The following is a 24,138-nucleotide window of genomic DNA, read 5'->3' on the forward strand; positions in this document are numbered from 1 at the left end:
TAATGACAATTAGACGTACAACTTTTTGAATGCGATAATAACGCCAGTATCTCGCGACGTTTCTATCGATAACTGCACTAAGTAAGTCAATATTGCACCGTACATACCAGTTCTATTTCACAAACTGCAGAATTAATTTACTGCTCTTCTGAACAACGATAAAACCTAAATACGACATAATACATGCACATCGTTTTCCCTTTGCGGCAACCTCGATTGAATAGATTTTATTTGGAATTAAATATTAAAATATGGACTGAATATTATTTAAAATAATCTTTTTGCATCTTCATTTCACGACAAACAGATGTTGCTTGTATCATATAGAGAATAGCAATTAGTGCACAAAATTAATCATCGCGTTTCCCCAACTAACTTTTTTAATGAAATTATAATATAAAATAAATAAAAACGATTGTCTTGGTCAAATACGAGAAACAACTGCCACCGCAACATGCAAGGAAAGCCGCAAGTGTGGTTACCGTTACCAATGTAGGGACCACTCGATTACGTAATTAGATGACAGTATTAGATTACTATAGCGGTTTTATAATTCCCGCATGATTTCTTGAAACTGATAATGCATTCAGTTAAATGTTCAACTGCAGTTGAAAAAAAAATAATGGATGAAGTGAAGCAAGAAAATGGAAAGTAGACATTATGTTTGTCAAACAAATAGTTAAAGTATATCTTATTTGTCAAACAAATAGTTAAAGTATATCTTAATGAAGTTAAGCCTCCTGTGGCCACTTTATTAGCTAAATAAATATTTGCATACCTTGCCAATATTTATAAGTTTGTCTACTGTTGCTTTACAAAGAGTCATTAAAAATTAATCATTTATATAAAAAAACAGATATTTGATTAAGAGAATTGTTTCGTCAATTAAATATCACAGGAGTGTGGTCAAAGTAAATTTTCTTAAACAGAAACCTTTTTTTTCCCATTCATTTAAGGGCTCGTCAATAAAATATCGAATTTAAAAATCAGGTATATGGGGCTTTTGCAGTTCAATGCAAAGAAAAGGAAGAGGTACGGGCGATTGACGATATTATCTTAATCTTATATTTACACGACGTTGTTAGAGCTTTTGATTTTGCTATTTGCTTACCGTTTTCCGTTTTGAATTTACCTCGAATTTCAGTATTTTATTGATTTTGCTGTAGTCTACTCTGATAAAAACTGGACACTGACCATGAAATTCTTTTCTGTAATGTCTTTGTAACTTGAGCGAGGTATTATGATTCACAATTATCTTCGAAAAAAATGATGACCGGGTTGTACTTTCTGGTAAAATTATCAGAACAATACTACAAGCTAATATAATTATCTGTCAGATAGAAGTACCCTCGGGTTCTATAAACTTAACTAGGAAGCTTTAAAATGACTGTTTTCCGATGCTTTTGTCAGAACCTTGCATAAACACTTCAGGCACAAATTCTCAAGTATAGAAAATGATTTCTTTTTCTTTTAATCGCTCTGATTATGTTAACAGTGTTAGAGAAGAAGGAGTAATAGGGTAAATTAAACAAATCGTTCCAGACAAAGGCCACAGATACATTAAAAACTAAGAGATATTTATTTCATCCGAGATGAAAAAATTGTGGATTACAAATTTTCTTTCATATTTTTTTTTGTCTTGGAGTTCGATTTTTCAGTGTAGATTCTTTTTTTCCTACATACTAAAAAATGTTTTTAACCGTTCTCTGTTGATGGATTTCAATGAAATACATTACAAACTGCTAGATATAGTCATTACAATATTACAATTTCGTGCACAATTTAATTTTCGTATGACATTCTATTATTAGATTTCTGTGGTGATAAGTCTCTAATTTCGATCACAGATAAAATCAAATTATAATGTCGACATTTAAGATTTCACGTACTGCGATTAAAACCGTACGTACGACCTCCCGTAACCATATGGTGCAAAAAAATATATAACCGCAAAATGCAGTTAAACATTGATAACCGACCAGCTTTATGTTCTTTATTGCTGAAACCAGAGATATATCAAATATTGTATATATCCTTGTCTCATGGGTTTTCGTGCTAGTAAGGATGCATTGGGACGTCACAATTCCCATTAAAAAAAGCATGCATAATTCTAATTCAAATGACGTACGGAAACATATGATCTGACCAAAAATCATACTGCAAGGTCAATAACTCCTCTAAGAGGTCAATGGACGATTTCAACCATATTGAATGACTGATTTGTAGATATTATGTTGCTGAAACTTTTGCAATAGTTTCTTTCTATTTTGAATTTTGCACAAATTGGTAAAACTCATCTTTTAAGGGCATTGACAGATCTTAGTTTGGTATTCACAGGTTCTCTTTATCTATTATGGTTAAAAATCTACAATAAGAGCTAAACGATCAAAGGCAATGACTCATATAGGTGGCTATTTTGCCATGTTGGCTAATTTGTATATTGCTTTTACAAATCTTATCATTAGCCTGCCTGACCTAAACTTATTTGAAATACTATTGCATATAAAGATATTGTGTAGACCTATAGGAAATACTATATAAATATATAGTGTAGACCTATTAGAAATACTTTATAAATATATGGTGTAGACCTATTAGAAATACTTTATAAATATATGGTGTAGACCTATTAGAAATACTATATAAAGATATGATGTAGAGTGTAGACCTATTGGAAATACAATATAAATTTTAAGATATGGTGTAGACCTATTAGAAATACTATATAAGAAATGGTGTAGACCTATTAGAAATACTATATAAGAAATGGTATAGACCTATTAGAAATGCTTTATAAAGATATGGTGTAGACCTATGGCAAATACAATATAAAGATATGGTGTAGACCTATTAGAGATACTATATAAAGATATGGTGTAGACCTATTAGAAATACTTTATAAATATATGGTATAGACCTATTAGAAATACTATATAAAGATATGATGTAGACCTATTAGAAATACTTTATAAAGATATGGTGTAGACCTATTAGAAATACTTTATAAAGATATGGTGTAGACCTATTAGAAATACTTCATAAAGATATGGTGTAGACATATTAGAAATCATAAAGATATGGTGTCGACCTAGTGGAAACACTTTATAAATATATGTGTAGACTTATTGGAAATACATGTATGATGTAATGATATGGTGTGACTTATTGGAAACACTATATAAAGATGTGGTGTAGATTTATTGGAAATACTATGTAAAGATATAGTGTGGACCTAGTGGAAATGTGATATAAAGATATGGTGTTTAGCAAGTTATTTGCACAAAACATTACAACTGAATATATATACATATAAAGTGATCATGGTCTTATCTGGAATTTTTACTATAGCAAATATTCTTTAATGTATTATTTTATATACCCGGGTAGTAGTTTTAAAAAATATGATGATCAATTTGTTCATTTAGCTGTCTGTGAAACATGCAAAAGTTAAGACACAAAACTTCATTAAGAGCAGTTTAATCACAGCATACATCAATGTTTGGCACATAATTAGTATAAACCATGGTATATATTCTTATATTTTATGCTGTATATCTTTTATTGAATGAAAACATATCTTAGATAACACAGCAATAAATCTGATTTTGGCAAGTTCAAATTTATATTTTTTCTACAAATATTACAAAAAAAATCAATCCTCAAAACATATTGAGAAACCATAAAATTACATTTTTGAAAATCTTATTGGCATAATAGAAATATTTATAACTTTTATTGTATGTATTTTATAACCATGATTACCAGACAAAACAAGCTGTAAAATATGATGATTTTTTTTTCACCCAATGCCCTAGCACATAGTACTCAAATTAATAAAGAAATGATATGGCAGCCCAAAGAATTTCAGGTTTTGAACAGATAATTTTCTGAAAACAGTCCATTTCATTTGCTGTTTTAAAACGTTGATTGAAAGTGAGCATTTCCAATGAAACCATCCAAAATAAGGTCCTAACATTTCACTGAAAAGTCTTTTTTTAAAACAAACTTTCCTTATAAGTATATACTGTCCATAAAAAATCAGATCTGAAGATTCTTTGGTTAATTTGACCTAAAATATTTCACTCTCAATCTCCACGAGTTATATGATTAAAACTTTTTAATTGGATATAGGAGCAGGTACCCCTTATATAGTAGATATTAATACATGAAAACAATGCATTGAAAAAGTCACTTACAAAGACAATAAAATATATTGGGTGCCAATTAAGTATCACAAAGCATTAATATATAGCATATGTTATTTTTTTGTTAGAAATGACCCAGTAGTTTTAGACTAGAAAGCTCAGTAAGTTTTCTTAGCTGTAAATTTATGTTACGTGAAGGAGCTGAATGTGTACGAGTACTTCCTGAGTGAGACTTGGGTCTCAGGTCTGATCTCTAAATCACTTGTGATACCGATGTCAACGCTTGGCCATTTTGTTCTGATGTTTGAACCAAAGTCTGAGGATCAATTTTCAAGTCATTATCAAAATCCATTGCTGTATGAAAATGTTCCATATTAAATGCTGTGCCCAAAGTTGTTTTAGACCTCCTTTTCATAGGTGAAACACCTTTGGGATAAATACTAGGGCTTTTCACGTGTCCATTGAGCAGTTTTTGTGTGTTTTCTCTATGAATTTTACCATTTATTTCACCACCTTTGTGTTTGTTCTGTGAATCTATAGACAATGGCGAGCCTGACTGGCAAGAGTTTGACATATCCAGCAATCCATTCTGTTCCCGACTTCTCCATGAAGTAGCACTTGAATACATTAGCTGTTTTCTAGTTTTTCCCTCTACACGTAAATTGTTTGTTTTTTGTTGTTGTTCCCTTCCAACTGGAATGCTTACTTGTCTTGGAACTGGTATTCTTATTTTTGACTTATATTCCGATGTTTTTTGAGAGTTTATTGGATTATGCACATTTGAATATCTCTGTATATGATTAGCCGTTGGCATCTTAGTTGGTGATTTGATTGGTCCAATTACTGTGTCGGACCTGGATATTTTCAGCTGAAAAAAACAAAGGAAATATAGTTAGACAAAGAAACATCATTTGCTCACATTAATTTTATTTGAACTTTGGTAGATAGTTGTCTCATTGGCAATCATACCACATCTCCTTATTCTTATATCATTCTACTATGTATAATACCAAAATAATCCTTTGTTTTAATAGCTAACATCACGGTACCCAAATTGCACCTATTTAGCAAAAAAAGCAGCGGAAATTATACAAGTTTTCCAGGAGACAACTTGTTTATTTAAAATTTGATACTATGCACGTCTTTCAACATAGGTAAATATATTTAGATATACACAAAACTTTCACAGTATGTATCTACAGATGAAGTGTTTTACTAAAGAAGTAAAATGTGCAGAAACGTCAACATGAGATGTCATCAAAGCGTAATCATTTTTTTAATCAGCAAATAAACTATGTTACAAGCATCCATTTCTTAAAAATTGAAGAGCAAGTAAGCATGGACTTATATCCAATTGATCAAAATATTTGAAAAAAATAAACAAAAGATCTGTTTTTTGACGTATGACGATGAAAATTTAAGCATGGATGCAATTTGGGTACTCCTGAGATTACAAAATCATTGATCGTTTGGAGGTCTGACGAGTTCAGGCCAATTTTTTATGATTTGATAAGAATTAAAAAAAAACAAGAATGTGTCCATAGTACACGGATGCCCCACTCCAACTATCATTTTCTATGTTCAGTGGACCGTGAAATTGGGGTCAAAACTTTAATTTGGAATTAAAATTAGAAAGATCATATCATAGGGAACATGTGTACTAAGTTTCAAGTTGATGTAACTTTAACTTCATCAAAAACTACCTTGACCAAAAACTTTAACCTGAACTTTGCACTATCATTTTCTATGTTCAGTGGACCATGAAATTGGGGTCAAAACTATAATTTGGCATTAAAATTAGAAAGATCATATCATGGGGATCATGTGTATTAAGTTTCAAGTTGATTGGACTTCAGCTTCATCAAAAACTACCTCGACCAAAAACTTTAACCGGACGGACGAACGGAGGCACAGACGGATGGACGGAGGCACAGACCAGAAAACATAATGCCCCTCTACTATCGTAGGTGGGGCATAAAAATTGGTGAAACTATATTGTAAATAATGATACGTACATCTACAAAATAAACACATAATGGAAACCTTTGTCTGGAGCAAACATAAATGTAGGTTAAAAAACTGTCAAAATAGGTGCAATTTGGGTACCCTCACTTAATGTACAATGTAGTGATCTGTAGTGAGATACAAAGGTATAATTGGATTATGAATTGGATTACAAACAGAAAATAAAGTTTAAACATTTGACTCTAAACTTTGATATACCATGTTTGAAAAGAAATTAAATTTTCTAAAATAAATTTTTCTTTTACTTCTACTTTACAGTCCTGTTTTCCTGCCTTTTTGAATACCCTTGATAACCTGATTGAAGGAATATTCTATGATATTCTTCATCTTGAAACTGCAGAAGATATGCCTACTTGCTAAATCTCCCCGGCTTGAAAAGAATGCATCATACAAGAAATAAACATGTATAAAAGAAGACGTTAAAGCTTAATTTGCTTGGCCTATATAACACATTGTGTTTAGAATTAGGTAGAAATTAGAAATTAATGAAATTAGTTAGATCATGTGGCAGCTATTGAGTGCTGAAGAAAAAGATAGAGAGAACAAAAGACAGAAAATCTTCTTTCTCTACTGTTAAATCTAAGCTGCAAAGGAAAAAAATATGAAATTTGATCTTAAATTTTCATCAAGGAAAATACAGATCTTTTAAAATTTAATAAGAAATTTGAGTTTTCGGTTATTTCTATTATATGATTAATATAAATATATACTTGGTGAGTTTAAGAAGTAGGAGTTAGGGTGCAATGTTTGAGAAGAAGATCCATACAAACCTTCTGTCTCCACACAAAGCTGGGCATACGTTTCTGTATAATCAGAATAAATAAAATATATACCAGCATGCATACCTTTAGATAGCCACTTTATAAATGTGCAAATGAATAAACCCTTTTTTGGTGGACACAGACACATTCTAGATATCAACATCAACATATGGCATTATCTTGAAATGAATAGCTAGTACATGTAGAAAATGTATAATGGATTTTCTTGACGTAATATTCACATGAGATATTTTGAAAAAATAGTTGTAACCAAAAAATCCCTTGATTTACAACATTTTGCCAAAGATTTAGCTTTAACCTGCTCTACATGTGTCCCTGGACCTGAATTCTAGCCAAGTAAGAATTTTGTTTTAGATCTGTTTATGTGATTTTTCTCTTTCATTTTTTCTAATAATTTTTGTAATCTTAACTCGGTGACATCTGATGTAGTTAACAAAACGTATAAAAAAACATTGATTCATGAATCATACAGATCTATTATCCAAATGTATTTAAACAAAGGCATATCATTAAAATTCAAACTGTAATCAAATTTGAGACTTGTAAATATTGAAGTTTGGTATAAATTGCATCAAATTTCCATTTTATCCATAATTATAAAGCATGCATGGGTCATTCAAAACTGATAAGCTGATTAAAAATTCCTGGTTCCATTAGATTTATGTGCAGGTATCGATGCCCTTTTTCGTTTCAATATATAAACTACCATTAAGGTCCATTTAAGTTAGTCAGGTGTCAATTTGAATATTCCAACTTGTTATGGAGATACAATGTAAAAACTAAATAAATTTAGTCATGTACACTTTTGTAGAGCTCAAATTTCTATAAGCATAAAAATTTCATAACAATGTCTAATCTTTTACTGCCCTGGTGCTTAAAATTATGTAATAAGTTAAATAGTCGCAGACAAACTGATAACTGTATATTGGATTGCATGGCCTTGTCGAGTTCTGCCATTGGTTTAGTTCTACTGTCAGTCAGTGTGGTCATAGTTTCTGCGACACACTGATTAACCCAGGTAAGTCTGTCTCATCTGACAACGTTAACTTAACTGATATCACAACTTTACAGAAACGGAAATTAGAAAATTTGCGGTAATTTCCTATCGGCTAATCTTTTATATCATACAAAACAAATGAGTAGGAATTGAATAGGAAGCCATTATCAACTGATTGCCAAACAGTAAAAAACAGATCACACCTTTAAAAGATCAATGGAGTAAATAACCGTAATTGTCCGGGTATCGGTGGGGAATCGAAAACATGCTTAAATGACGTTAAATCTTTATAATTAGAGGCAAGTCAACTGTTAATGTTTACACATCTTGTATTAATAATTCAATATAATTTTTTCCAACTGAAAAAATGTTTTGAATGTTATCCTAAACAGAAATCAGTTTTTGAGGGAGAATTTTAATTCAGTTACTATTATGTTTGTATGTGATATTGTTAAATCACAATATTGTTTCACTAATCTTTATAAGGATAAAACTTTATAAATTATTAAATATTCATGTATCTCAAAATCCAACTTGTATTCACTGATCTGAGTAAGGTATTGTCCATATTTGATAACTATCAGGAAATATTTAAGGATGGCATGTAAAATTCATTTTTTAATTATATGGGTATTGTTTTTATCATAAAAGATCTAAAACTATTATGAATTTGTTTATGAAAGAACAAAATAATTCTAAATAAATTAAATTGTATTAAGCAGTAAATGATGCATGTTCATTAACCGAGTTTAATTGTCAAATGGAAATAAGTATACTCAAGAGGCCAAAAATAGTTCAGAGCTCCCAAGAGGCAAAAAGTAGGTCAAAACTAAAGCGGGCATGAGTATTGTCATTCATTGATTCATTTTAACTGAAAACACCAAATAGAGAGAGCTGCTAATTATAAAATATATTAAGATTCAATTAAACTGGGCTTTATATAATATCTTTACAGTATGTATTCAAAAGATTTCCAGAGTAAATATATTCTATGGAATGACTTAATATAAACAAAGGATCCTGCTATTAGAAACTTTATTGAATTAGTATTAAAATCGTTTGAATTGTTTTACATTGTCTTTCGGGTCTTTTATAGCTGACTATGTGGTATGGGCTTTGCTCATTGTTGAAGGCCATACAGTGACCTTTAGTTGTTAATTTCTGTGTCATTTTGGTCTCTAAAAGAGAGATGTCTCATTGGCCATCATACCACATCTTCTTTTTTATAACACAGCTTTAAAACAATTTGTATTTCCTACAAATATTTAATTTATGCTTAAATGATCACTTTTATTAATCTGTCACAGTATTTAATACAATTTCATAGGAGACTAAAATGTAAAAGTAGCTTTTTTTTCTTGGCAATTTGCCTTGTAAAACAATATGCTCTCATAAAATAATACTAAAAATACAATGTGTGATGCAAGTCACAAATTTTAACATTAATGTCAACTCAATGACACAAGGGTAATACCAGGGCTCTGAAAATCAATTTCCTACCAAAAACTTCAATTTAAGTGTAGAATTGCAAATATAATTGTGTAGGACGAGTTAATTAACAGATTGGTGATACATGTGATTAAGTTTCAATGACCAATAATTGAATCCAATTGTCAAGAGAAAATTGGAATTAATTTAACGAGTCAATATAACTCAGTTTTGAATTTCAACACTTCTTTTCAAATTTTAATCACTAAATGGCTAAACACATCAAATCATGTTTACAGTACAAAGCATTTAAAATCATTATCCTGACTCTAATTACTGGACAAAGTTATTAAGGATTTCAAATCAAGTCAATATTTATAATTCTAGGTTATTTTAACTTTAAAAGGTTAAATTCACAATAAAATCAGGGAATTTAACATCATATATATTTTTTTTCTCGTCTTAAACAAATGAACTGTAGCAACAGTTAAATACTAGGGAATAATACAAACAAAATTTAAGAAATAAAACCAACTGATTTATACCATACAATTAGTAAAAAAAATTGAATATAAATAAATACATTTATATGTATATTCATGCAGAAAATGTCAATTGAAGATATTTAAACTATTTCCTGGCATTATTTATAAATCCCGTAACCATACATGCAAAAAAAATAAAAGTCCCCATCACCTAACTGTGCAGTGGTAGTTTTGCTTTTTTTAAAAGATAGATGTTAAACCACAACTTACTCCAAAATCAGCATCCCCTTTCTTAGGAATACTGTTTGATTGTTTAACTGGCCATCTTCCATCATCCAAGGAGTAATATTCGGCTAAAGCACTTTCTACACTGCGATGAGATTTCGTAACAGACAATCTGTCCCTCATTGCCAAATTCAAAATGGCTGTATCACTGTGGCGACCAGATTTTTGAATTGGACTATCAATAATTCTACCATTGTCGAAAGTAGGTGAAGACTTTTCTGAAGATCTGGTAAAAATTTTGTCTCTCAATTTATTGTCTGAATATAATTTGCTGACAGGGGACTCAATAAAAGTTTGGCCAGTTTCATTTATCAAATTTGCCCGAACAATTTTCTCCTGCGATTTTAAGTCATGTATTGTCTTAATAACTTCTAATTCTGTTAAATCAATTTGTTTACAACTAAAGTTTGTATTTTCCCTAGGTAGCGTGTAATTTTCAGCGTTTGTTTTACTGAACTGCACGACTGACGATGGTTGTTCTTTAAGTGCATTTGTTTTCTGTCTATCAAAGAATAAAGGATAACGTGACACAGATTTTTGTGACGGAGTATTAGCAAGCTTATCTACACGATCATCGTCTATATTGTCTAATTTAGCAAGAATAAGACTAGAATGTAACGCTCCATCACTTTCCGACTCTGAACTACTGAATGGTATTGGAGAAGTTGAAGCGTCTATAAAATGAGGTTTTGCCTCTGATGGCATCTGTATAACAAGTCTTGATCTGTCTGTCTCTTGTTTCTCCTGAACAGTTTGCTGCCATTTCTGTTCACTAGATAAGGAAGGACTGTTGACTAAACCTGTGGTCAATAAAGAAATTAAATTTAATAGTCACCCCATTATAGTTATATCCACACCATCATTTTTCCATGTAAAGTGGACTGTGAAATTCAGGTAATAACTCTAATTTGGAATGAAAATTAGAAAGATCATATCATAGGGACCATGTGTACTAAGTTTCAAGTTGATTGGACTTCAACTTCAGCAAAAACTACATTTACTAAACTTTTTTAACCTGAAGCGGGACAGATAGATGAATGGACAGACAAAAAACCTGAAGAACAAACAGATGCACAGACCTAAAAAACATAATGCCCTTAAAAAGTGAGGTATAAGGAAGGGCATAATAAAATTAATAAAATATTAAAAAGTCTCAACAATCATACCACATCTCAGTATTTTTCATGTAAGTTTCAAAATGGGAATAGTGGTTGACAGATAAATAAGTGGTGACACAATACAAATTGTTACTATTTAGCTACTGATCAAATATCAAGTCCTTCTGTTCAGTAGTTCTTCAGAAAAGTGTGACACCATACTATCAGTTAGATGAATGGTAGGACTCACTATTTAATAACAAATCAATCAAAAAGATCTATAATGCACACATAAGACCTTGACTACATACGTTTGTGTAATAATTCTTCTGGATATTCGACTGTTACAGATAGGACGACCTCACCATCTAATGCTGTTTCCCTGGGGGCAATATTTGGTAACCTTTCTTTAAAATCATCCTCACTTTCTTCTGAAGTATCGTCACTATCCTACAACACCAAAATTAATAGTTCTGAAGTACAATATTTACAAGTCAATCTTAAATTTAATATATAAAACTGTCACAAAAACATCTTCCCTCTGTTTTGTCTTCTTTTCTGTTATGTATCATAGGGCTTAATAAAAAAAAAAACATCTTAAAAAAATTATAAAACAGTATTTTCATTGGTTAATGTAAAAATTAACAAAGCATACTTTGTAAAGCAGAACAGAATGCAAACAGATCCTTGTTGGAGATACACTGACACAGGACATGTATTCTAATCTTATTACAGCAATTTGCCGTTTTAGAATCTAATCCATTCTGGTTAATATTTTCAAAAGCGTACACCAAAACATTGCGATTGGTTTAAAAAGTTGTAAACAATGGAAATTCATTCAATGTAGTAATGATATTTTCATTTTGGTGTACAAGCAATAAGATTATCCATAGTCCATTAGATTATGAAAAGGCCAATTCCCATATATATTTCAGTTAATTCAGCTATTATATTCAAGGGACTTAATCTGGAATTCTGTTTTAGAGGTCTTACTTACAACAAAGCTAGTGAACTTAAATGGTAAAGCTGAAATCAACAATTAAAGTTTTATTTGCTAGCATAACTTGAATTATGTATGTCTTAAATGATCATGATGTGTTCATGAAGTTGTCTGTCCCTTACTGCCTTGATATCTTCTAAAGTTTTGCATATATTATGTATTTTCATTATCTTGTATCCTCTAATTCTAAACTGTTGGCCTTGTATTATATAAATATATGAATACTCAGATGGCCAACAAATACAAGTGTTTGTGCAAGGACTTCTAACTGTAAATCTATTCCTATATATGATAAAATACCCACTATTATAAATAGCAATTATTAACAAATAGCAAACAATGCTATACATTTATGGATTTTAGCCTAATATAATACAACTGAAAACATACAAATGTTCAAAAAGTTCTTGGATTTGGTCAGCTCTCTGTTTAATTTATCAAGAGTTCCTTTGACAAAATCCAAACAGAAGCCCAGGTTGGCCTAACATTTTTCCACTTGTTAAAATTTCCCAAATGTTCAAAAGATCTGTAATTAAGTTTCTGAAATGCAAAAAGCATTGATGAGTTTTTTTCTTATTTCAAAATCCAAATTCATTCAAAGGAACATTTTTTCTATTTTATCGTAATTGCAAAAAAATATTTAAAATAATTGAAATAAACCTTGTGTCTGTGTCTTCCATTAACATCTACCATTTTGCCTAATTGTATCTCAACTTCTGTTATATCTGATTTTCCGTCAGTGTAATAGGGAACAGGATCTGTATAAGATAAAATATTTTTCATTTTGTGATGGCATATATTTTATAGTTTAATATTTTTTACACTCAGGAGGAATAAAAGCTTGACATAAAGACACCTGTGGAGCAGGATCTACTTACCTGTCTGGAGCACCTGAGATCACCCCCAGTTTTTGGTGGGGTTCGTGTTGCTTAGTCTTTAGTTTCCATTTTGTGTCTTGTGTAATATTATTCATCTGTTTGTTTTTTTTTCTTTTTCAGCCATAGCGTTATCAGTTTATTTTCAATCTATGAGTTTAAATGTCCTTGTGGTATCTTTCATCCCTCCTCTGTATATTGTTAATGACTTGTCTTCTATTAAAATATCTATAGGTTGTGTTATTTGTGGGATTCTTCATGTAGTCATATATCCAAAAGTTCTTTCTAACATACATGTGTCAGGCAAGCCATTCAAAACATATATCATCACACAACGATGACAATTGGAAATTCTGTCATTGAGGATGTTGAATTAAAATAAAATAGCTTCTTTATCAAATGCTCTATTTCGATAGGTCCACCCTTGAGTATCATATATAATATGTATCAAATATATATGATTTACTGAACTTTGAGACTAAATGATTTTAAAACTATACTAATACTAACACTACAATGTCAAATGTGAACAAAATGAAGTGTTATTTCCAATAACACAGCAACTACTAACCCAAGTTAAATAAGGTAGACATCTAGAGTTATCATATTTTCTTCTTTTTGAAATTAAAACCAAATTCTCTAGAACAAATACTGGCAATGTTCACATCCCTATCCATCCCTATCCATCATCAGTGAAAATATGACAAAGTGCAAATGTTTTGCAATTGGAAAGCAAAAAATCAAGGGCAGTGAGAATCAGATGTCGATATTAAAAAAATATTGAAGATCTGTTCAATTACATATTACCATCTATGTCCAATACAAAAGAAATGACTCATGATACAAAAGTCCTAACATCATCATGGGGAAAAAAAAGACAAACAATGGTATACAACACAACTTACAAAACCATAGACTGAGCAACCAACAGGAACCCCTCCCAATACCAGGGCTAATTTCAAGTGTTCCAGAAGTATGAATTGATCCTGCTCCATATATGTGGCACCAGATATAATGATCAAACATAATTTTGTATACAATTATAATAATCCGTCATTGTTTTAAACATTTTATCAAACATAAAGCTATTTCTTTTTTATGATTCTATTCCTTGCTATTTCCTAATGGGTTTCCCCAAATATGAATAAAGGAACATTGAGTCCATAATTGCAAATAGCTGTGTCTATACACTGGTTGTCATAGCTATGGCAATACACTGGTTGTCATGACAATAGAATATTTACCTGGTATCCCAGTCAATGCTACAGCATGCCAGGAGCCACAGCTGATAGTAGTGACTGTTTTTAGTCCAGTATTTACACAGAATGGTGTCCAGATCTTAAAAGAGGTTGGTCTGTTTGGTAATATACAATGGCTGTTTTTACCCCACATGTACAGCTTGCCATTTTCTGTGGATACAAAGCATTTTTTAATCACAAGTTACTTGACATGTTGGACATTCATTAGCTGTGAACTAATTTCAGTGAAAAAAAATTCTTTCTCTATTATATGTATTTTAAGAAATCTGTAATGATGAGCATAAAGATAAAATATTCTTATGTTTGGTACACAAGTATGACAGGTGACCCATAATTGTTAATTTCCGTGTCATCTGGTCTCTTGTGGAGAGTTGTCTCATTGGCAATCATGTCACATCTTATCATTAAACATAAATTTACAAAAATAATCTTTGACGAAGTGAAAGTAAAATGAAATCCAAAGAATAAGCTATATTGGATGCTTAGGCCTAAAATTTGAAAACCAAGGATGTATAAAAACTTGAATAAGGGTCACCTGATGAATTCCTGTGTCTTGACATATTTTGTTTAACATTTTATAACTATAAACAATTGCTTTCTACCAAAATTTCCCCCCCAAAAAACACCAAAATATCAGTAAAACTTGTTTTTCAATCTATCTATAGGGATCAATTGACAATTTAAGTCAAATTTCCTTATTAGTAGTTCTTATTTTGTTGATCATTATTACTATATTTATAAAATTATTCTCATAGTGTTTCTACTGTATTTTCACAATACAATGTAAAAAAAGGTTAAAAATTGAACAATAATCCTATAAGGGTTCTTGTTGATTAACTATACAAAATATACTTTTTATAAAAAATAAATTTCAAAATTAGACAAAACTGTGAAATTTGATGCAAGGCATCTGATTATGTTGTCAGATTTTTCTGACTACTCCCGGGGATATATACAGCCTTGGTTATCATTTCAACCATTTGTTATGGTTTGTTCTAGCTGATAAGAGTTTTTGAGATATAAGCCAAAAACTATAACCCCCCAATATTCTGTTTTAGTAACAGCAGTCAGATTGTTGCTTGATCCAATCCCCAGATACAAATTTTAAAATAGATTACCGACTGAAAATTCAAGCATATTTTGAAAAATTCTAGAGCAGTAATGATGAGGTTACAATGGCAAGAGATCAAAGAACCCTTCAGATCAATTGAGCTTTAACAGGTATGGTTACTTTAAGGATTCATTTTTTTTTCATGGGAATAATTTTCGTGTATTGAGGAAAACTTGCCTTTTCGTGGATATTTGATATCATGGTTTTACCAATTCAATGTCTGTGTACAATGTCTATAGAAAAAGGAGTACGGCATTAAGGCCTGCTTTTGGCAAGAAAATAAATTGCTGGTCAACTATTTCAAACTTGCACATAAGGTTTGGAAATGAATAGGGTCAAGAAATGTAAATAAAAACATAAAGATTTTTATCTGATGACGTCATAATCACTTCATAGTATGTACTGTTTTCTCTAAAATGATGAAAACTATAGAATTTATGTGGTTTTTCATCGTTATTTCTATTGTGGAAATATCATGCGCAGCAAAGAAACAACAAAATAATTTAAGAGAAGCTTTATTATAACTATTGAAATAATCTCGCCAAATACAAAGTTGTTTCTTGGCTGTGCACATACTTTTCCTATCAAAGTTTTACTAAGAATTTAATGAAAAACAAAGGAAATCAAGAAAATTTTCAAAGTATGCAAATTTTGTCATGGATTGTTGCCATGGTAACTTGATCAATGTAAAATTTCTTTTTATTTTCTGAATACATAATACCTTGGTCTAGTTTGGACAAATTTAAGAATATGTATGATAACTTTTAAATTTTCATTAATATTTGGGCCAAATAAGGGCCCTATTGCCCCACTACTTTGTTATTCGTTTTTGTTGAACATTTGTTGAACATTTGAGTTCATGGTTCACCTGAACACACGAAATCCACGAAAATTGGTATCCAGTGATTATTAATGAATCCATATTATATTGGAGAAGACTATATTAGTTTGATTAGTGTCTCATCCCTTTTGCATGTATTTTAAGCTAATAAAATATGTTTAAAATAAACTAAACAGCACGGGACTATTGAACTGATGATATCCTCAGGGAAAAAACTTTACACATTCAAAGGTTTTTAAAAATGATCTAAACTTAATGTAGCATTCTACCTTCTGATGTTATGCAGATTAAATATAAATAAGAAATAAAATATGTAAGTACAATACAATGGAGCATGAATTCTACACAGCCATATAATTTTATGACGTAGTTAGTTAATGAGGAAATTAAAAATTAATGATAAAACCTTTTCCAAAAGCAAAATTAAGGCTTGTTTAAGTAGCATAACAGCATATTTTAAATGATGTAAATAAAGTTTTTATCTTAAATCCCAAACGACCCATAAAATAATCTATAAAATTTTATTTTTTAAACTAACTAGGATTCCACAAGTAATGGCGAATGAAGGGGAAAGAGCTCAGTACCAAACTAACTTTTTTATTAAAGATGTCTATTTCACAAACTACCGACCATGAAACAAGATTTTATAGTTTTACTACATTAAATCATTAATTATACAGATCTAGTGGTGATTGAGCTCTAAAATCTATCAAACAGAAATCAGATATAAAAAGGACAGAAATAAGATAATAATTATTTAGAAAATGTCAATTTATGAAATATAAAACCGCTTGCCATTTTGAAATCATTATATATAAATGCAGTCATGTTTGGGGATTGATTTTAAAGGTGCAGTTAGGAACATCATTTAATTGCTACAACGAGACCGAGACCGACTCAATTAAAAAACAAAACCTCTTAAGTGAAAGGTTGTATACACCAGTATTGTATATCTGACTAAAAACAAATGAGGTGTGCAAATAAAGGATCTTGATAAATTGCTTGATAACAGTTCTTCAATAAAAATATCTATAAAACTCTTATTATTACAGCATTTAAAGTGAATATATCAAATGATAAAAGCTTCAAATTGAACATGATTTTTCAATTAGCATAAAGAATATTTTTACTTTGATGATGAGCTAGAAAGCTATGAAATTTCTCAATAAAACTTGAGAAAAATATAATTCTTTTAATAATGAAGAACTTCATAACTTTGAAATTGACTTGTATGGCCATTGGTACTTATCATTTTTATACAGTTACTATAAAACAAAAAACAAAGTATGATAGTCGCCAATAAATGCTCTTTAGTTTACTATTTATGGCTGTTTTTTTAGAAATAATAAAATGTATTTTATATCTTCGAAAACATAGTTTATTCTTAATTCTCAAAAGACCCATTATTTATTTTAAGATTAAACATACACTTGAGCCTGTAATGTTTTCATAATATATACAATAGTGACTTTTTGAATTTTATTCTTTTAACAATTAGGACGAATTCTTATGATTGAGATCACACAATTCGAATATAGTTGTGTTACAAAGGGGGAGAAAAATCTATCAAAATAGAAATAAGATATAATAAACAGCTGCGCCACGAGCGCATGATACACCCGTCAGCTTGTGTAGAAGTTTTATGCAAAATCATAAATGGTTTCTGAGATACGGCGCGACATGTAAAAAAAACCTCCCCCTTTTTTACAAAATACTGAATAACTTGTGTAGAAGTTTTATGCAAAATCATGAATGGTTTCTGAGAAAGTTTTAAGCAATAACCATATATTGTTTTTGAGATAGGGCTTTTCTTTTTACAAAAAACTAAATATCACTTAAATAAAATTTTGAATCAAAATCAAAAAGTATACAGATCTTTAGATTAATATAACAAGTAAATAAGTGTGAAGTTTTAAGCAATAATCATAAATGGTTTTTGAGATACGGCGCGACATGTAAAAAAAACCTCCCCCTTTTTTACAAAATACTGAATAACTCAAAAATGAAATTTTGAATCATCACCAAAAAGTATACAGATCTTAAGATTAATAAAACTAAGAAGTGTGTAAAGTTTAAAGCAATAAGCAAAAATCGCTTTTGAGATAAGGTGCGACATGTGAAAAAAACACACCCCTGTTTTAGTTACAAAGTGCTGTAACGCAAAAAGTTTTAATCTTATTTTCACCAAAAAGTGTACAGATCATAAGAAACAACAATTTAAAGTATCATGAAATTTGGATAAGTTGTTCTCAAGTTACAGTGCGACATGTTTACGACCGACCGACAGACAGACAGACAGACAGTGGTATACCAAAAAATGTCCCGTCAAAATTTTGATGGGCATATAAAAAAGACAGAAATAATATAATAATTATTTAGAAAATGTCAATTTCAAAAATATTAAACTGCTTGCCAATATGAAATGGTACATTAAAGTAGAAAAGGTTGAATTTGGGCATTACTTTAACATAATTAGAGTTGAGTCTATCTAGAGGGTGAATTTATCATTATATTTTTATATATTTTTTTTAAAGATCTATGTGCACTCCAATACCACTTGCTTAATAACTAAAACAATATTTATCTTTAGTTATCATTTGATTATGGTCTAAAAATAATAAAGAATAAAAATTATATTATTGATAGAAACTTTATCTTTACATTTACATTTCTCTTTAAAGATTGTTTTACTGTAACAATGAAGATATCAGATGAGGTCATTCTTAAATAAAAATTGTTCATAACAGTGCTTCCCTTTTGCCTAATTGTCTTTCTTTACCAGGATATAATTAAATGCTCAATTAGGTCGGATAATTAAACATTTCCATCCCAAATTAAAGCTGATCTTTTGTTGTCAAGATTTTAATATGGGAAAACATATAACATTTTTCTAAAAATAACAATTTCTACGGCTCATTAGTATGCAAAAAATAATTTGTTTTGGTAAAGTCACGATATTAGAAAAGCCAATTAAATGTTATCCATCAAAGATATTCTTTTGTATTGTTGTCTAATGGTTGAGGATGATCTTGCCATTTAGCCGCTGACAAAAACCTCAGCTGTGACCGCACTGCCACAAATTGTCTTCGTAACGTTAACACACATCCTATTGAAATAATTAAATAACTCCATATAATGACAATGGAACCAAACTATCCTCCCAACAGAAATAAAATCAAACTCATTATGCTGATGAAATTTTATAATTGTGGTCTTTCATCTGAAAATGGATTTAGACATTTTTATAAGACCACAAAACCCACAATAAGATATCCAAAGACATTCTTTTAACAGAAATTAACGAAGGCATTTAGAAGAGAAATGCCATATTTTATTTCTCTGATTAATAGTTTTTTATATTACAGAATCAATAATCTAAAAAAGATGATCTCATTGTTAGATATGGTATTGTACAATAATACGGGAAAATTATTCACAAAAATTTGATTTAACATTAATTAAATCTTTTCGTTCATCAGATGGATAAGGAACTTTCTAATTTTGAAGAAATTCTACAGTAATTGTTCTGATATTATAATATAATTAATATCTCTGCAATCTTTTTTACTTCTGTTTGAAAGAAATGGTTGATTAATATCAACAAATTTTCTGTGTTTAGCTATTAGAAACCACAGAACAAAACATTATATTATCTGGACGAAAAAGATCATGGTTAGAATTATACATTTCCAAAGTAAAAAATAACGCCAGGAATATAAACCTAATTGTTAGTTAACAGAACTTTTGTATAATTAATAACAAGATATCAGACAAAAATTCATTTTAATGATTTTCAAATGATTAATTTTGTTTCTGTATTCTAATGGTACCATTATAATGCAATTTCCATATTTTAGATGTTCATGTTGAACAGAAAGTAGTCGTTTATTAAATTTTAAGAAGAAAAAAAAACCTGGGTTGAGGAAAAGTTCGACATCTTATTAATAACCCCATATACTGTTTAATTATTGTGGCTACAAGTTTTTATTCTAGGATGTGTTTTAACGTTATAATACAGACGTAAGCCACACTATTCTTAAAAATTTTGAAAGTTTTTTACAGTTTGCACTCATGCTGTACAGTTTATAACAACATTGGATGAGTGTTTACAAATATTTCTAACTCTGCCACGTTCTTTGTCTCTTTCCAAAGTTAGGTGCCTTTAATCTTTTTCCTTTTTTTTTTAACAACTGTCAACATTATATATTTATGGTGCCTTTAATCTTAGTGTTTTATTTGTTTGCCATATTTATTTCCTATTATTGTTTTCAGCATCAATCACTCATTTATTTTACATTTTGTCATAGCAGAGATTTTACTAGGTTTAAATACTATACAGAATGGGTTTTGCTCATTGTTGAATGCTGTGTGTTGACAGCCAAACAGAGTTGATGTTGATGGAAGTGTTTAACAACCTTGACTGGCTATACAGCCCTTTTACAGTTGGCTTCGTGAAGGCATTTGGTGGGCGTTTAAATATTTTGATGTGAACAATGGAAAGTTGGGTTTGAAACTGCAACTACTCTTTTAAAGTCACAGTCCCACCCCTTTAACACATGGCCTAAATGTGATATAGGTATTGTAGTATTTATGTATTTATCACTGTTCCCCTCCCCTCCCCCTTTGTAAACACACCATACCTGTGATAGCAGCACTGTAGCATTCTCCAGATGAGATATAGGTGACTTTTCTGTGTAAACTTGAATCTTTGAGTCTTTTGGGTGATGTAATGAATAAGACTTTATCTCCTAGTCCCAACTGACCATCAGCTCCTGATCCCCAAACATATACAGATCCAGACGCTAAAAATAGATACAGTATTGTCACTCTTTTCTCTGAAATAATTATGTATATCATAATTTTCATGACTAACAAGTACTTTTCGCATAAAGATTTTTGGTGAAAACAACTGCTGCTTCTATTATTTCATCTTTGGTTAAAAAGAAACAATAGAACCCTAATTTATTTAACAAAGAATGAAATATCATCCAAGGGTTTATAAAAAATTATGATATAAAGGAAAACAGAATTAAATTAAACATTTGTGGCATCCTTGGTGCATAGGACTACAAACTAAAGGTATGAAAAAAATGTTGCTATAATCACTAGAAAATGGATGTTCCCAAAAGTCCTGAAGCAACACATCTCACTCATTTTATCACCTTGCACCTTGTTCATTCAAAATCTGCATTTGGTAGGCCTAAATCTTAATTGAGTGAATTGAAATGTTAGGACATCTTCTAAATAAACTAAAGATCTTGAGTATGAAAAGAACCAAGAACATTTTATCTGAAGTCTGTACCCAAAGGATATGATTACACAACACTGTATATACTTGATGTGCATGTTAGGAAGTCTGTACCCAAAGGATATGATAACACAACACTGTATATACTTGATGTGCATGTTAGGAAGTCTGTACCCAAAGGATATGATAACACAACACTGTATATACTTGATGTGCATGTTAAGAAGTCTGTACCCAAAGGATATAATAACACAACACTGTATATATACTTTATGTGTATGTTAGGAAGTCTGTACCCAAAGGAAAGGATTACACAACACTGTATATACTTGATGTGTATGTTAGGAAGTCTGTACCCAAAGGATATGATAACACAACACTGTATATATACTTGATGTGCATGTTAGGAAGTCTGTACCCAAAGGATATGATTACACAACACTGTATATATACTTGATGTGCATGTTATGAAGTCTGTACCCAAAAAATATGATTACACACCACTGTATATACTTGATGTGCATGTTAGGAAGTCTGTACCCAAAGGATATGATTACACAACACTGTATATATACTTGATGTGCATGTTAGGAAGTCTGTACCCAAAGGATATGATAACACAACACTATATATACTTGATGTGCATGTTAAGAAGTTTGTACCCAAAGGATATGATAACACAACACTATATATACTTGATGTGCATGTTAGGAAGTCTGTACCCAAAGGATATGATAACACAACACTATATATACTTGATGTGCATGTTAAGAAGTTTGTACCCAAAGGATATGATAACACAACACTATATATACTTGATGTGCATGTTAGGAAGTCTGTACCCAAAGGATATGATAACACAACACTGTATATATACTTGATGTGCATGTTAGGAAGTCTGTACCCAAAGGATATAATAACACAACACTGTATATACTTGATGTGCATGTTAGGAAGTCTGTACCCAAAGGATATAATAACACAACACTGTATATATACTTGATGTGTATGTTAGGAAGTCTGTACCCAAAGGAAAGGATTACACAACTCTGTATATACTTGATGTGTATGTTAGGAAGTCTGTACCCAAAGGATATGATAACACAACACTGTATATATACTTGATGTGCATGTTAGGAAGTCTGTACCCAAAGGATATGATAACACAACACTGTATATATACTTGATGTGCTTGTTAGGAAGTCTGTACCCAAAGGATATGATAACACAACACTGTATATACTTGATGTGCATGTTAGGAAGTCTGTACCCAAAGGATATGATTACACAACACTGTATATATACTTGATGTGCATGTTAGGAAGTCTGTACCCAAAGGATATGATAACACAACACTGTATATACTTGATGTGCATGTTAGGAAGTCTGTACCCAAAGGATATAATAACACAACACTGTATATATACTTGATGTGTATGTTAGGAAGTCTGTACCCAAAGGAAAGGATTACACAACTCTGTATATACTTGATGTGTATGTTAGGAAGTCTGTACCCAAAGGATATGATAACACAACACTGTATATATACTTGATGTGCATGTTAGGAAGTCTGTACCCAAAGGATATGATTACACAACACTGTATATACTTGATGTGCATGTTAGGAAGTCTGTACCCAAAGGATATGATTACACACCACTGTATATACTTGATGTGCATGTTAGGAAGTCTGTACCCAAAGGATATGATTACACAACACTGTATATATCCTTGATGTGCATGTTATGAAGTCTGTACCCAAGGAATATGATTACACACCACTGTATATACTTGATGTGCATGTTAGGAAGTCTGTACCCAAAGGATATGATTACACAACACTGTATATATACTTGATGTGCATGTTAGGAAGTCTGTACCCAAAGGATATGATTACACAACACTGTATATACTTGATGTGCATGTTAGGAAGTCTGTACCCAAAGGATATGATTACACACCACTGTATATACTTGATGTGCATGTTAGGAAGTCTGTACCCAAAGGATATGATTACACAACACTGTATATATCCTTGATGTGCATGTTATGAAGTCTGTACCCAAAGGATATGATTACACAACACTGTATATATCCTTGATGTGCATGTTATGAAGTCTGTACCCAAAGAATATGATTACACACCACTGTATATACTTGATGTGCATGTTAGGAAGTCTGTACCCAAAGGATATGATTACACAACACTGTATATATACTTGATGTGCATGTTAGGAAGTCTGTACCCAAAGGATATGCTAACACAACACTGTATATACTTGATGTGCATGTTAGGAAGTCTGTACCCAAAGGATATGATAACACAACACTGTATATACTTGATGTGCATGTTAGGAAGTCTGTACCCAAAGGATATGATAACACAACACTATATATACTTGATGTGCATGTTAAGAAGTTTGTACCCAAAGGATATGATAACACAACACTATATATACTTGATGTGCATGTTAGGAAGTCTGTACCCAAAGGATATGATAACACAACACTGTATATATACTTGATGTGCATGTTAGGAAGTCTGTACCCAAAGGAAAGG

At 30.8% G+C, this 24,138-nt stretch overlaps 1 protein-coding gene across 6 annotated transcripts in view; it reads right to left on the bottom strand.

Annotated features, from left to right (window-relative positions):
* Positions 1-3,461: 3,461 nt before the first annotated feature.
* LOC143071676 (uncharacterized) overlaps positions 3,462-24,138 on the bottom strand; it is a 103,890-nt gene continuing 83,213 nt past the window's right edge. For 5 of the 6 annotated variants that reach the window (XM_076246153.1, XM_076246155.1, XM_076246154.1 and 2 more), the window contains 7 exons: positions 20,971-21,132; positions 14,364-14,528; positions 12,905-13,002; positions 11,556-11,694; positions 10,133-10,947; positions 6,941-6,973; positions 3,462-5,013 (listed from right to left, as the gene is read on the bottom strand). In XM_076246153.1, the coding sequence (XP_076102268.1) occupies positions 4,399-5,013; positions 6,941-6,973; positions 10,133-10,947; positions 11,556-11,694; positions 12,905-13,002; positions 14,364-14,528; positions 20,971-21,132 (2,027 nt within the window). In that variant the 3' untranslated portion in view covers positions 3,462-4,398. The remainder of the gene's footprint in view (positions 5,014-6,940; positions 6,974-10,132; positions 10,948-11,555; positions 11,695-12,904; positions 13,003-14,363; positions 14,529-20,970; positions 21,133-24,138) is intronic. The other variant, XM_076246150.1, reaches the window with a different exon arrangement.

The sequence above is a fragment of the Mytilus galloprovincialis genome, chromosome 4, assembly GCF_965363235.1.
Source record: "Mytilus galloprovincialis chromosome 4, xbMytGall1.hap1.1, whole genome shotgun sequence".
NCBI lineage: Eukaryota > Metazoa > Mollusca > Bivalvia > Mytilida > Mytilidae > Mytilus > Mytilus galloprovincialis.